The 14,222-nt window shown below is 44.4% G+C and overlaps 2 protein-coding genes across 2 annotated transcripts; one reads left to right on the forward strand and one right to left on the reverse strand.

Moving 5' to 3' along the window:
* Positions 1 to 1,028: 1,028 nt before the first annotated feature.
* Positions 1,029 to 10,991, forward strand: LOC117847916 (uncharacterized). Its single transcript, XM_034729219.2, has 16 exons — positions 1,029 to 1,219; positions 2,168 to 2,692; positions 2,943 to 3,186; positions 3,580 to 3,878; positions 4,074 to 4,247; positions 4,431 to 5,165; positions 5,238 to 5,332; positions 5,447 to 5,500; positions 5,590 to 5,678; positions 5,771 to 5,836; positions 6,000 to 6,551; positions 7,655 to 7,729; positions 7,867 to 7,937; positions 8,020 to 8,077; positions 9,654 to 9,855; positions 9,973 to 10,991. Exons 2-16 carry the CDS (start codon positions 2,292 to 2,294, stop codon positions 10,605 to 10,607), a joined length of 3,750 nt encoding a protein of 1,249 aa, XP_034585110.1. The 5' UTR covers positions 1,029 to 1,219; positions 2,168 to 2,291; the 3' UTR covers positions 10,608 to 10,991.
* A 1,124-nt stretch (positions 10,992 to 12,115) lies between these two features.
* LOC117850499 (uncharacterized) lies at positions 12,116 to 13,668 on the reverse strand. The gene has a single exon (XM_034732327.2). It carries the CDS (start codon positions 13,549 to 13,551, stop codon positions 12,475 to 12,477), a length of 1,077 nt encoding a protein of 358 aa, XP_034588218.1. The 5' UTR covers positions 13,552 to 13,668; the 3' UTR covers positions 12,116 to 12,474.
* Positions 13,669 to 14,222: the final 554 nt, after the last annotated feature.

Consider the following 14,222-nt stretch of genomic DNA (forward strand, 5'->3'; position numbering starts at 1 on the left):
ATCATAGCCTAAAATAGCAATCCATATAGGTCATCCGCTAGAGCAGTTTTTTGCTAGTTTTTAAGGTAATCTGGCAGTTACAGGGATAGTAATCCATTATACCAACTCTTCTAGAGATGCTCTAAACGAGGTTACGGGAAGCTAACTTGACACGCGCGTGCCAGCGCTCTTCGTGACGCACACGATGCAAGCAGCGAGCGGCCGGGGGGTCCACTGACCACTAGCGCTACCGCTGCCCCGTGCATCTGTGCGTACCTATTTTTTTTCTCTTTTCCAGTTTTTTCCCTTTAATTATCTTTTCTCAAATACCATTTTACTCAAATAAATAAAATTATACTTATAAATTATATGCCGTTACTTAACTACATTCATGTAAAAGTTATCGGCAATATTATGTGTATATCATAAAAATTGTGTTACAAGTTTTATCACACAAGTTCTTAGAAAAAGATTATGCGTATAAATCGTGTATATAAGTTATAGCTTTTAAAAAGATAGAATGCAAAGTTGTCCATTTTATAAATTGTATGTAGAAATTATACTTATAAGTTTTGCATACATCAAAGTTGTGCTAAAAAATTATCTCACAAAAATTTGATAGTGCGAAATTATGGATCAAAACTATGTTTATAAGTTATGATACTACTTGAAAATAGAATTTTCAAAAATGGAAAGTTCAGGGGAAGAGTGGAAGTACTGTCGAATCGATGGTTTTGGCGTGCTGGCGCGCATCGATGGTTGGCTGGCATGCGGGGCGCGCCCGTCAGCATGCCCCCAGGTTACGTATCTAGTTTTGTCCCATGCATATAGCGAGAGACGAAAATCTTTTGGCAGTAATGCTTCAACTACACGATTTTGTTCTACACACAAATTCTGATAAAAGTGGAGCACGGAAGAACATCATCAGCAACAAAAAGAAAATTCTAACAGATCACCTGCTCCGCCCCTTCTCCCACTGCCACGTGGTCCCGACCCCACCTGTCATCCGCACACATCCCGCCGCCCTTTTAACCGTCTCGTCGCCCGTCTCTCCGTTTAGACCGACGGCGACCCCACCTCCCCCCTTCTCTCTCTACGCTCCTTCTCCGCCTTCGCCGAGCTTTCTCCCTCCTCTCCGTTCACCGGCTCACCGGCTCGAGGAGCCTCCTCCGGACCTCGCCCAGGGAAATCGGCCGACCACCCCCGCGTCGCCGGATTGGAGATCCGGATCCCCCGCGCGGTAAGCCCTAATTCCCCACCTGGTAGTTTCCTTCGTCCGCGGCAAGGGTTTGGGGAGCGGGATCCGGCGAGGGGTCGGACTGTCGCTTGCGCGTGGCGCGATGTGGTTCGAGGATGAGCTAGAGCTACACCGTGTGGGAAATGGTGACGGATCGTGCTGCTGGGATTGGAGGGATACCTGCTGAGATCTGGGGCGGTGCATGGAGCCTTGTGGATTGAGCTGGTGTGCTAGGTTCTGGTGGTGGCAATTTTGTCCTCTTGCTCTGCTTTGCGTGTAGGATGGGGATTCTTGATTGCTGTTGCCGCATAGCGGTGTGATAGCTAGCGGTGGGCGGTGATTGGCTAGCGCGGCTCATTATGAGCTTGTTTGTCTTAAATTGGAAGTAGAAGGGTTTGAGCTGCTTCATTTGTGTAGTGAAGGACATGGATGAAGGAGCATGGTGTTTTTGATTTGTAGCTCCGAGGTCCACCCGCTTTGGATGGATCATGGTGGTTTTGCATTGGTAGCTCCTGGATCATGGTAGTTTGTATTGGTTATCACTAGGTTGATGCCTCATGTTGATGCTTTCACAATTTGCATCATGCTGGTTATATTTGTTAAGGAGTTATGGAATATAGATGGGTGCATTTAGTAGCATACTGTTGCATTTATGGAACTAGCCTTAATAGAATTTTACAACTTAATTCCTTTACATATTTATATATAAGCAGCACTGGCATATTAGAATGCATTCAATTTCTTTTTGCAGATTATGTGAATTAGTTACATAGTCAGAAGGTGGCAATATTGGAAGAGCATTTTTGTTTGCTAGCCTTAATATTGGAAGAACTATTTTTCTGTCTAAAAGCTAGGTTTTACTTCTTACTTCGGACGTGTTATATGCTGTGTCTGTGTGAATTGAATAGTTGGAATTGCGGAAATAAATCATTTTGAGGTTTGTATTCACAGGTACTTCAGTGATTTGAAGATTCCATACTACCTTTAGCTTCATGGTTGCAAGACCAAGTTATCATCACCTTCTGAATTTGTGTTCAACATGTTAGTGGTTTAAAAATTGCCAGATTTGGGGGCAATGGCATCTTCTGGTACAAAATCTGATTTGGTGTCCGGTAGCCCTGATGGGCATGGATACTTCAATGCGCAACGTGGGCCCTATGCAGCTGCTTCATTGGAAAGGTCAGGGAGCTTTCGTGAAGGTGGTGATGGTTATGCGATTTTTCCAGCATCAAGCTCATCAAGGTCAGCAGCAGTGGACTCTCTCAGTCTACTTCAATCACTTGCCGTGGATTTAAGACCTGTAACTGCGGATCACAAGACATCTCGGTTTGATCTAAAGAAATCAATAAGTTCTATTTTTGGAACCACCACAGAAGATTCGCCATCAATTCCATCTCTAGGAAGAAATCTATCAAATTCCATTGAAGAGATCAGACGCATCAGGAGTAATCTTAATGATATCTCAAATAAGGCAAGGTATTGTTTCACTAATCACTTTGTTATCTTGAGATGAACTTATCAGATGAAAGGGGTAGCATATACTTGAACATAATCTCCATTTTTACAAAGAAACGCATTATCAATGCAAGAATATGTAGTGATGCTGTTTTTTACCTTCTGAGGCAAGTCATGTGGGAAATTTTCCTGCTACATAGGGATTTATATGTGGGTAACTTATGTGCTTCTGTCCTGTCCAAGAATTGTTCATTTTGGTGTATTTTTGCAGGGAAAGATCTAGAGCCTTTGGTGGTGCTGCAATGAAAATTGATAAACTTTGTCCCAATATTGTACGAAAACGTTCTCGAGGAGATGGTTCATCAAATGAACGAGTGCTATCATCTGGAGGAGTTATCCCAAAAAATGTTCCTCAAAGCCATATAAATGCAGACGATATGGAAGTTGGACTTCAGAGAGAAGAGAGGACCAAGAATGCTGGACAAAACAGGAGAATACGTACATCCATGGTTGAGGTTGTCCCTTGTTTCTCCAAATATTTTTTTCTGTTTGTTTGTTTTGCTTTTATCCTTATAAAAAGGTTTTAATAGTTCATTGCAATGATGATTGCAAGATGGTACAATCGGCTTTGGGATAAGTAGAGAATGAGCTGCCTTCTTTGAACTGATTTATATATATGAAATTCCTTGCACATCAGCATAGGCCTTGTGTTATCCTGATGCATTTATGTTTTTCATGTGGCTTAGTTGTTGGCTTTTAGCATGCTTAATGTATTCTATTGCCATTGTTAACTTTCATCTGATGATACTTCCTTTACATAGAGATCATGTCGTTTGGTGCCTTATTTAGCCTACTTTGGATTTTTGCACCTTTTATAAATTTTACCTGATGGACATCTGATTTATTAGATGGATGCAAGGACAGCTGGTCCATTAAGGGGGCCCGGGCCTATTGATAGAATCTCAGATCCTGGCAAAGCCACCAATGGCAATTCTGCAGTCACAGAAGAAAAAATCAGAGGTTTGGCAACTAGTATTGATGGTTGGGAGAAGCCAAAGATGAAGAAAAAGCGCTCTGCCATTAAGGCAGACATGTCATCGGCTGGTGTTTCGAGGAGTGTTGATGTAGACCGGGAGTCGAAGCAAGGCATGCCACACAAGTTTAGTGGTGATGGTAGGGCGAGAATGGCAAGTTCCCCTAGTTTCAGGTCAGAAATTTAACCACCTTTTTTTCTGAATAGAAATTTAACCACCTTAGGCTTGGAGTTTTTCATCTCTAATTCTCTATTGATTCTGAGATGTTATCGCTTTGTGCTTCTTTTAAGGGCAACTTAACTTTTGTTGCATGAATATAATTGGGAACTTGTTAATATGTTTCTCTCTGAATATTCTACAATGTACAGGTCTGGAACTGTTGCATCTGGCACAAGTAAAGCAGATTTGCTTTCTCCACAAAATGGTCTTGTTGGACGACCCTTAAATAGGAATGACCAAGACAGTGGTTTCCATCCTACTAACAAAAGGGAGCGTCAAGTTGTTTTAGATAAAGAAATGCCCAATCCAAGAACCATTAGCAAGTAAGATATGCTTCATTACTTGTTCCACTCTGTGCTCCTGTGCTCCATTATTTACCACATTAAACTAGGTAGTTGTCTTCTACTGCACATTGAGGCTTGATTAGTTGTTATTAGCATTCCACCACCAACCCAGCTCACACACCTGAACACACAGAACTAGGGCTTGACACATCGATTTTTCAGGCCTAATGAGGATGACAGTGGAGGTAACATCACATCATTACCAAAGGCGAATGGGTCTGCCAGGGGACCCCGATCAAATTCAGGGTCATTATTGAAATCATCTCCAAACATTCATCGATTACAAGCCAGTTCTGATGATTGGGAACATGCTTCTGGAACAAATAAGTTGATTTCTGCTGGTGGATCTGGCAATCCTAAGCGTACGAAATCTACGCATTCATTGTCTCCTCCCACTCAGTGGGGTGGACAGAGGCCTCAGAAGATATCCCGTTCAGCAAGGAAGTCAAATTTAGTCCCTATTATCACCACTGATGGTGCACCGGTACCGGGTTCGCTAGATAGTCCTGTCAATGAAGATTCAGCAGGGCTGCCAAGGCGTGCATCTGTAAATGGTATTCAACAAACAAAACGGGGAGATCATGGGCTCTCAACTGGATCTGAAGGTGATGAGCCTGTAGTTGCTGAAAAGAAGTTAAGAGACAGAAGCAAAAGGGCTGGTGAACTGGATGATGGGCATGGCTCTGGTTTTCAGAAGATTGCTATGCTTGGGCATCCTTCCAAAAGGAATAAGTTGTCTGCTGATGAGGATATTGGAGATGCTGCAAGGAGACAAGGAAGAGTTGGACGGGGTTTTACTCCAACCAGGCCTGGCACTCCTGTATCAATGGACAAGCTTGAAAATGCTCCAACTACAAAACAAAGAAGTGTGAGGACAGTCTCAGAGAGAAATGAGAGGTGATTTCTTCCTCGGCTAAAAAGTAGTTGTATTTCGCTGATCAGTATTCTAACTCTGAATTTTCCATGCAGTAAATCTGGGAGACCAATGATGAAGAAGATGTCCGAGCGCAAAGGCAATGCACGGCCTAGGCATGCAAATAACAGTGTGCAATCAGACTCTCCTGGTACATGCTCAACAGCTTCTCTTGTTATTGAGTATTGAGTATTGACTATAGCGTTGTTTGCAATAACAAGAGTTTCTGTTAGACACCCTTGGACTTACCTTGCTCACTTTTCAGTGCAATCAGAAGATGATCATGAGGAACTTCTTGCTGCTGCAAATGCTGCCCTAAGTATTGACTTTACCTTCAAATTCTTTTTTTTTTAAATTTTCCTTTTGTAAACCATTAAATATTTGAATGATATTTTTTTCTCGTTGTAGGATCTGCTTGCGCAAGTCCATTCTGGCGGCAGGTTGAACCTTTCTTCGCTTTTTTAACCGCAGAAGACATGGCCTATCTTAGTCAACAGGTAAAATGGGGTGATTTTCTTTTGTGTCAAATGACATATTTATTTTTCTGTACATTAATTTATTGTTTCTTGATCAATACTTTGTTGGGTAGATAAATTTGTCAGATGATTCCAGCTCGAGCAGGTCAGTAGAAGGAGATGAAGGCCAAAAATATAAGGTACTTTTATGTTTTGTAACTCTCACTGTAGTACCACTGTACTAGCAAAATTACCATGGTGGTGATGCATTTCTGGGTAGTTACTGCATGTAGAAATGGTAGCACTCATTTTATAACTTGATTTAAATGAAGTCCTATGCTTAAATTTTTTTCCCCAATACAGGGTGGTCTGGAGTACATTTCACAGCCATCAACTCCAGCTACAAGCAATAAAGATGATCACACCGCCCTTCCAAATGGTTTTGGCTTGAATCAGTTGGATAATGGCATAGGGGTTGCCTGGGAGGCAAGCTGCATTGAACCTATTCTGGATCAACTTGTCCATGGGATTGGGGTACGAGGAGGGTCTTCAGTTGGCCAAAGACTTATTCAAGCTTTGATTGATGAAGATAAGGTTGAAAGTATTACCAACAATGCTTACATAAGCGAGGGATATCCATTTGATACACATGAAATTCATTTTGATGAAGGAGGATGGAAGTCTCATTCACATAATTACAAGTTAGAACCTTTAATGAATCTTGAAGCTTCAGCGAGGGGGCCAAATGGTCTGATGATGGATTCTGATTGGAAATATAATGATGAGCTGTCACATAAAGGCGGTAATGTCATGGATAAAGCCAAGGTGTGGCCTGAGTTTCAGTACAGTGAGATGTGCTTCAGTGATCGAATTATAATTGAGCTGAGTGAAGTTGGTGTATCTATTGAACCTGTGGTAGGTTGTTTTTTCACTATAATCATAAAGTTTCTACTATTTGTTACTTTAGTTCTCATGTTTACTATTTTATCCACTAATATGCATATCCCAATCCTGATGATGGTGTTACTTTCCAGTATGTTACTTTTATGAGCATTGGCTTTAGAGATGATATTCTTATGTAAGAAATATTAGGTGCACTAGAGTGTTTTGGTGAACATATGCACAAAGGCACAAACACAATCATATCCCTCGGATTTAATCTGGGTGCCCAAGTTGGGGGAATTGAGACTTAAGAGATGAGATTGAGTTTTTGCATATGTGCACTGCACCAGTATAGTTTTGTGCCCCTGATACTTTCATTTTTATAGTACATAAAAATTGTGAACAAATTATTTGACCTTGATTTCTCTTCTGTGTCTTCCTGTTAATATCTGAATCAATCAAAGGTCATGTTCTAAGCTGCTAAGAACTCCAGGTTGTTGCCTTTTCTAATTCATCTCGCTTTGATTTTTTTTTGGTGGCTTGTTTCCTTTTATGGTAACCAAACCTTTATTCCCCTACTGCTAGAATGTTTGGAATGAAATGATCATGTGGATCTTTAAGCTTATTTGAAGCAGATCAGATGCGCTTGCAAGCATATCCATATTTGATAGCATTATGATATGAGTGTTGGAGTAGATAGAAGTGCTAGGCAAGCATATCCATATGCATGCTGTTCTATTCATTTGAAAAGTATTTAAATTTGAACTACTTGGCCAGAATAGGAAAATCTTGCTATCTAATTCTGGCACTTATCTTACTATGCCATGCACTATTCTCCCCTTTAATTTGATATTATCCTTTCGTTTAGATTGATTGAACAACAGCATGATAGTTTTTTTATTAGTAGCACTAGTTTTCTGTGATGAATCTACTGAAGGTTTCAGGATATATGTTAATATTCTATAGCTTGTTACTTCAAGCATTTTATTCTTAGTAATATTGTTATTTTGATCCAGTTTGTAACATCTCCTTTGCAATTGATTTGAATTCCCATTTTTTAAAAACCTTGATTTACTCAAATAACATAGCAATTAGCAGATCATTCTCGTGTTCTGACTTACTTGTTTCCATTTCAGCCTGATCTTGCACAGAGTGAGGATGAGGATATTGATACTGAAATCTGTAAATTAGAAGGCCAACTTCATAAAGAGGTATTTATAACTTATACTAAGGGCATGCATGTGTCTTATTTCTTGATGAACTCTTCTATTATTTTTTAATATCTTCAACCCATATCTACAATATTACATACCCATCATTAATTGTAGTACTTTTACTGATGTCATAGGTTGTGGAGAAGAAAAACTTGCTATTGAAATTGGATGGTATTGTTAGAACTGCAAAAGAGTCTCAGCAGAGGTATTTTCAGACCACTTGCACCTCTTACAGAAAGAATTTCTCATGTTGCTAACTCTTATGGATACTTGGTGCACTATAACAGGGAATTCTCACGACGTGCTATGGACAGACTTCTCCTGAGAGCATACGAGAAATATATGGTAACTCCCTCAAATCTTCAAGATGTACCTATTTTTTATTTTATCGGGCTATTGATTAAGAAGCACTACTATGTATTTTCCTAATTGACAGTTTAGTTCTGTTATCAACATAATTGTTTCTTTTTAGGTTTATTGCTGATACTGTTTGTTCCATGAATCCATTGCTTTTGTCTGAAACTGTTTGCTCTATTAATCCATTGCCTTTGTCACCATCTTTTTTTTTTCCTGAAAAAGTATCTTGGTTCATTATCTGTAAATATTTTTTTCACTTGCGGCGCATAAAAAATTGATTGATGTTTTCAAAAAGGAAAAAGTCCAAATTACTCCCCTCAAGTATAACTAAAGTCTGGATAACCCCCTAAAGCATTTTTTGGTCCAGTTTACCCCCCTAAACTATGCCATTTGGTTCAATTTACCCCTTAGCACAATTTGTCTTTTTTGTTTCTCCATGCACAAGTGGAGTCTTAAGTTCAAATTTTGCAAGATGATAGCAGACATCATAAGACATGTTAGAAAAATATATGATAAATTTTTTATCATTATTTTGATAGGGTAGGATATTTAATAATAAAATTTATCCCTGAGATACAAAATTATATAAAAAATAATGATGAAAATTCATAAAATATTTTTTAATATAGATTATGATGTCTACTACCACTCTGAAAAGTCTCAAATTAAAATTCAACTTGTGTATGGAGAAACAAAAAGAACAAATTGCATTATGGGGTAAGTTGAACTAAATAGCATAGTTTAGGGGGTAAATTGAACCAAAACATAGTTTAGGGGGTTATCTGGACTTTCTCTATACTTGAAGGGAGTGATTTGGACTTTTTCCTTTCAAAAATTCTGAGTATCTTGCATTTCTTTCGATAAGATGAGAATGAGAATGTACTCAAATGTATTTTTTATGGCAAAAAAGGTAAGTATGTTATCACCAATAGTTCTTCAAAATTGTAAGCTTGCAGCTGGTATCGTTATGTCAATTATCAAATATGTTCTTGTGTTTCCAAAATTATTTCAGCCTCCTTGGCCTGGCCTATACACAGTTACTTCGATGGTTTATTTGACATCCAAAAATGACAGTTACTCTGTTGTGAATGTAGTGGAATTTTAACTTTTCCTCTCCTGACCAGTTTCTGCAATGCACATGAGTACTGGTTCTTGCCATGGTCATCTAGCAGGAGGGGTAGGGCTTTGACTTGGTTCACTGGTGCTGTTCCCAACTTCTGGAAGTGGGACAGCCTCAGTAATGTGCCACTTGTGTGGTTTTAAGCGGTGTGCCACCTGCATAGTTTTAGTTATTTTGAGGTGGTAGCATTCGCCAGGATTTGAGCTCGATTATTATGTCATTATGTGGAACTCCATTTGAGTTTGACACTCGATGTTCAAGTTTCACATACTTACATAAGAACTAGGAAGTTGCATACGCTTGCGCTGAATACATGATTAAAAAAAAGATTAGCTTGTTGAGACATTGGTTGGCTCTGAACCGCCTTGTTTGCTTTGTGGATTCTGAAGTTTAATATTTTAACATACTTAACTAAGTGATTAACTGTTTTCTGCCAATCTCCAGGCTTTCTGTTGTCCAAATGTTTCAAGCAGCAAAAATGTTAATAGAGCTGGCAGACATGCTGCTCTAAATTTTGTCAAACGAGCACTAGCACGATGCCAAAACTATGAGGAGGTGGGGACAAGTTGCTTTGATAAGCCCACTTTCAAGGATATGTTTTTATCAGCGACGTCTCATAGAAGCAGCCCGGATGCTGCCTCACAAGGTATTGCAGTCACCATGAATGGTGTTATGTCTGTAGCAGTTCTTTTTTTCTGTATCGCATTGCCCAACCATCAGGGATTTGCCCAACCATCAGGGATCTGAATTATCTTGTTTGCAGATAATAATACGACAGTGAAATCACTCCATAGGGCCAGTGCATCAGATGCTTCACGAGCAAGCAGTCACCTGACGGATCTGTCCTTTGCAAGGGAGGATCCCTGGACAAACAATGTAAAACAAAGGGAACTGTTGCTCGATGAGGTTGTAGGTAGCATAACAGGAGGAACCTTGAAAACCTCAGGGCTTGGTACTTCACTTGTCAGCAATACAAAAGGAAAGAGAAGCGAGAGAGACAGGGAAGGGAAGGGACAGAACCGAGACGGTGGTAGGTCTGGCCGTCCATCGTCATCTAATGCAAAAGGTGAAAGGAAGAATAAAACAAAGCCCAAACAGAAGACAGCCAACATTTCTGCTCCTTCAAACAGTACTCCTGGAGATCCACAGCTTCCAGCCAAAATAACGCCTTCGAGCAATGGCAAGGACAGCACAGCAGCTCCTGCTGCTGCTAGACGTGATGACCCGGCTTCAAATGATGCCGAAATGCCAGACTTGTCTAACCTCGAGCTGCCAGGAATGGAGGTTGACTTTGGCGGCTGGCTAAATATGGACGATGACGATGGACTCCAGGATCTCGACCTGATGGGCCTCGAGATCCCCATGGATGACATCAACGAAATAAATCTCATGATATAGCCGTACATTTCCATCTCAACGGGGCCCCATAGAAAAGCTCCCTATAGTGCACAGGTAACAGGTGATTTTCTCACGGTAACCACCAACCCAGCAGGTCTAACACCAGGCCGGTTAGGCTTCACGTAGTTTTGATAAAAGTTTATAGAGACCTCTTCACAATCCTCATAGCCACATTTTTCTCCTTTTTGTACCATCGATGTAATTCGCCTCCCTACCTTGTACCCAATGTTCTTATGTCGTGTAGACGTGTACATATCTATTTTGGTGCTGTACAAGGTAGGGAGGCTAGTTGCTTCATTTGTCCAGGTGTACTCCAAAGGTTGTATATATCACTATATCACCATCATCCAGTGCTGAAATAAAGCGCGTCAGTTATAGCTTTTACTCACATCTATCCTCTGCTGGCGCCCTTTTGTTTGTTGCTGTCTACTGTAACGGCTGGCGCACACCATATTTGCTGACAGTATGAAACCGTATATTGCTGTGTTGCATTGTTTAAACCATATATATGCATTTCGTTAAACGTGCTTCTCAAATCTCAACTGTAGAGCAATATATGCTCCGGTCACAAAGAATACAAATGAAAATTTGACGAGCAATTTCTATGAAATTACGACGCACATAAAACAAACGTTTTATATGTTATGAAAGTGTTTTCACAATGAATCTGCTAACATCAATATAATTTTTTACACATTAATGGTTAAAACTGAAAAGGCTTGACTGACAATAATCATAAATGGTTTGTGTTATTATTAGAGGAAGTATTTTCATAGTAGCATATACAAGTTTTTTTTCAAGAGGAGAACTCTGTCTTTTGGAACAGAAGAATAAGTAGAATTGGTTAGAATGCATCCTAAAGTTAGTGAGATATTGTCATGAAGGTGTAGAACTGAACAAAGAATAAAACCGTTGTGTTTTTGAAATGAAGCTAGTTGTCAATAACCCAGCTGCTAGCTGTTGCACCACTAGCAGTTATTACATGACCAAGCTTCTTGGCCATCAAAAGTATTACACCATAGAGTTGGCCAAAAAAAAAACGTAGACTATATCCAATTATGACAGGTATGTTTCCTTTCACATGTTCAATGCAGCAAATTATGTTCATCTGGCAGTACTAAATATAGACGACGCTGCTTTAATTCTATATATGCGATAATATAAAAATTAACGCCAATTATACCATGCTGATCCGAAGAATCTTACGGACTCCAGAGTAAGCGCAGCAAGGAGCGAAACAGTAACGGAAAGTAGCAGTAGTGGTGGAGCTGTTATTCCCCGGGGAAGAAGGAACCGAAAACTGCTAGGCTGCTGCTGGAAACGGCGACCGCCGGCAGCGCGAGTACGTGCGCTGCCACGTCCACGTACAAGCGGTTTCGTTCGGTTGGGTAACGCCGCGCGCGGCCACCCAACCCCACTCGCCTCCTCCCCTCGCCCGCCGCGCCCCCAACGCACGCACAACACATTCAATGATCCACATCAACCCAACCACACCTGAACCGCCCAACTGAACAAACACCTCAAAGGCAGCAGCCATCACTGCTCCATCGATCCCCACATCCATCCACGGATCCAGTCGAACGAACTGATTCCCCAAGAAAATATATGGAAGTTTTAATCTATCGAAAATGGTTACAGTCGTCTGTAACTTGCTTAGATTACCGCTGCTAGCTAGCTAGAGTAAGTAAAATTGATCCATGAACTATCCTAAAATCCTATCAAATGCACGATGACCATGGACATGTTCATGCGATGAACGAAGAAACAGCAAGGAGTTAGATGATGGCGAAACTCGCTCGGCCGATCGATCGCGTCCCGTACGTCCGTCGGTTCGTCTGAAGGCGCACACCGATCATGATCATGTCAATCAGTCCTGGCTGCTGGCAGCTGCGCGGCCGTCGGCCCCGCCGGCGGCCGGCGACGCGACGAGCGAGCAGGGCACGTACGCCCCCTGCAGGTGCCGCTGCACCTCCTCGCAGATCATCTGCCGAATCACGGGCTGCAGCCACGGCCACTCCTGCTCCAGCTTCGCCCGCATCTTGGCAACCCCGTCCAAGCTCGTCGCCGCAGCCGACACGGCGCCCTGCGGTGCCGGGGCCTCGGGGACGGCCCCGCTGCCCCCGCCGACGCCCGGCAGGCTGAGGGTGAGCGACGTCACCGGTTCGGCCGGCGCGGCCGGTGTCGGTGGCGGAAGAGGCTTCGTGTGCTCCGGCTTCTTCGCCGCACAGAGAGAAGGATGCGATTGGCCGGGGCCGACGCCGATGCAAGGCCGCTTCTTGGGCGGTGGCATCAGCACGGAGTCCTCGCTGCTGCCGTCCTCGTCGTCCTCCTCCTCGTCTTCCTCGTCGTCGCCGCCGTCGTCCCCCCGCTTGAGATCCAGGGGCTGGAACGGGACGGCGGATGCCGGCGATGGCGACGACTCCTTGGGATCCAGCAGCAGATGCCGGAGCGCGAGGGGAGGGCCCGAGGCGGCCGTTGCAGCCGCCGCGAGCGGGCAAAGCGGCAACGCGGCGCACCCGGCGTTGGCGGCTGCGGCGGCGGCCCTCCGCTGGCGGCGCAGCGTGGAGTTCCAGTGGTTCTTGACGGAGTTGTCGGTGCGTCCGTGCAGCATCCTCGCGATGGTCGCCCACTTGTTGCCGAGCTGCGCGTGCGCGGCGACGATGATCGCGTCCTCCTCGGGCGTGAAGGGGCGGCGCTCCACGCCGGGGCTGAGCTGGTTGCACCACCGCAGCCGGCACGACTTGCCCGACCGCCCCGGGATCTCCGCGCTGATCAGGCTCCAGTTCCGCGGGCCGTGCCGCGCCACGGCGCGCCGCAGCAGGTCGTCCTCCTCGGGCGTCCACGACCCCTTCACCCTCCCGTTGCCTTCGCCTCCTCCAGAACCCGACCCCGCCGGGCCGCCGCCGCCATCCACTCCTCCCGCGCCGCCGCTCGGCGCCGCCATTGCGTCGTTCGCCAGCCGCGCCCGATCGATCTAGAAGAACATGTCCCTCTCTCTCTCTCTCTCTCTCTCTCTCTCGCCGCCGGCGGGGCAGGGGGCTGCTGCGTATATAAGAACGGACGCGACGTGGGGGGTGTGGTTGGAGAGGCTTGGAGCCGAGGCTTTGTTTCCTCCTGGCCGGAGGAGTTGGTTCGTTGGTGTGATGGGGAGCGAGGGTTAGGTGGACGGACGGGCGGGGTGCGGACGGTTTCCGGCGCGGCCGTTTGCGGTGGGTTTTGGGCGTTTTCGGTGGGGTTTTGGGCGTCGTGGTGGGAATGGGGTGCGGAAGCATGAGCCGCGAACCGCCGGCTGGGCTCTCGGGACAGCGCGCGCGCATGCATGCCCCGTCACGTTGCCTCGCGCGCGCGCGCGCGCCGTGTGGGGCGGGGACCGGTTGGGTTGGGGCTGCAGGGGGGAGGGGTCGTTGCACGCCGGCTGGCCGGACGGACGGCCGGCTGGGTGTCGCTGCGGCTGCGGTTCCACCGTCGTTTTGCGCTTTTCCCCACCGGCCGCCGTTGGCCGCAGCGGCTGCTTGGCGCGCGCGTCGGGTCAGGCGAGACGACCGACCGACGACGGTACCGTGGGGGAGGGCGAGGGTCGTTGTGAGCGTGTCAGACGATGTTTGTGTCATTGTG

The sequence above is a fragment of the Setaria viridis genome, chromosome 3, assembly GCF_005286985.2.
Source record: "Setaria viridis chromosome 3, Setaria_viridis_v4.0, whole genome shotgun sequence".
In the NCBI taxonomy this organism is placed as follows: domain Eukaryota; kingdom Viridiplantae; phylum Streptophyta; class Magnoliopsida; order Poales; family Poaceae; genus Setaria; species Setaria viridis.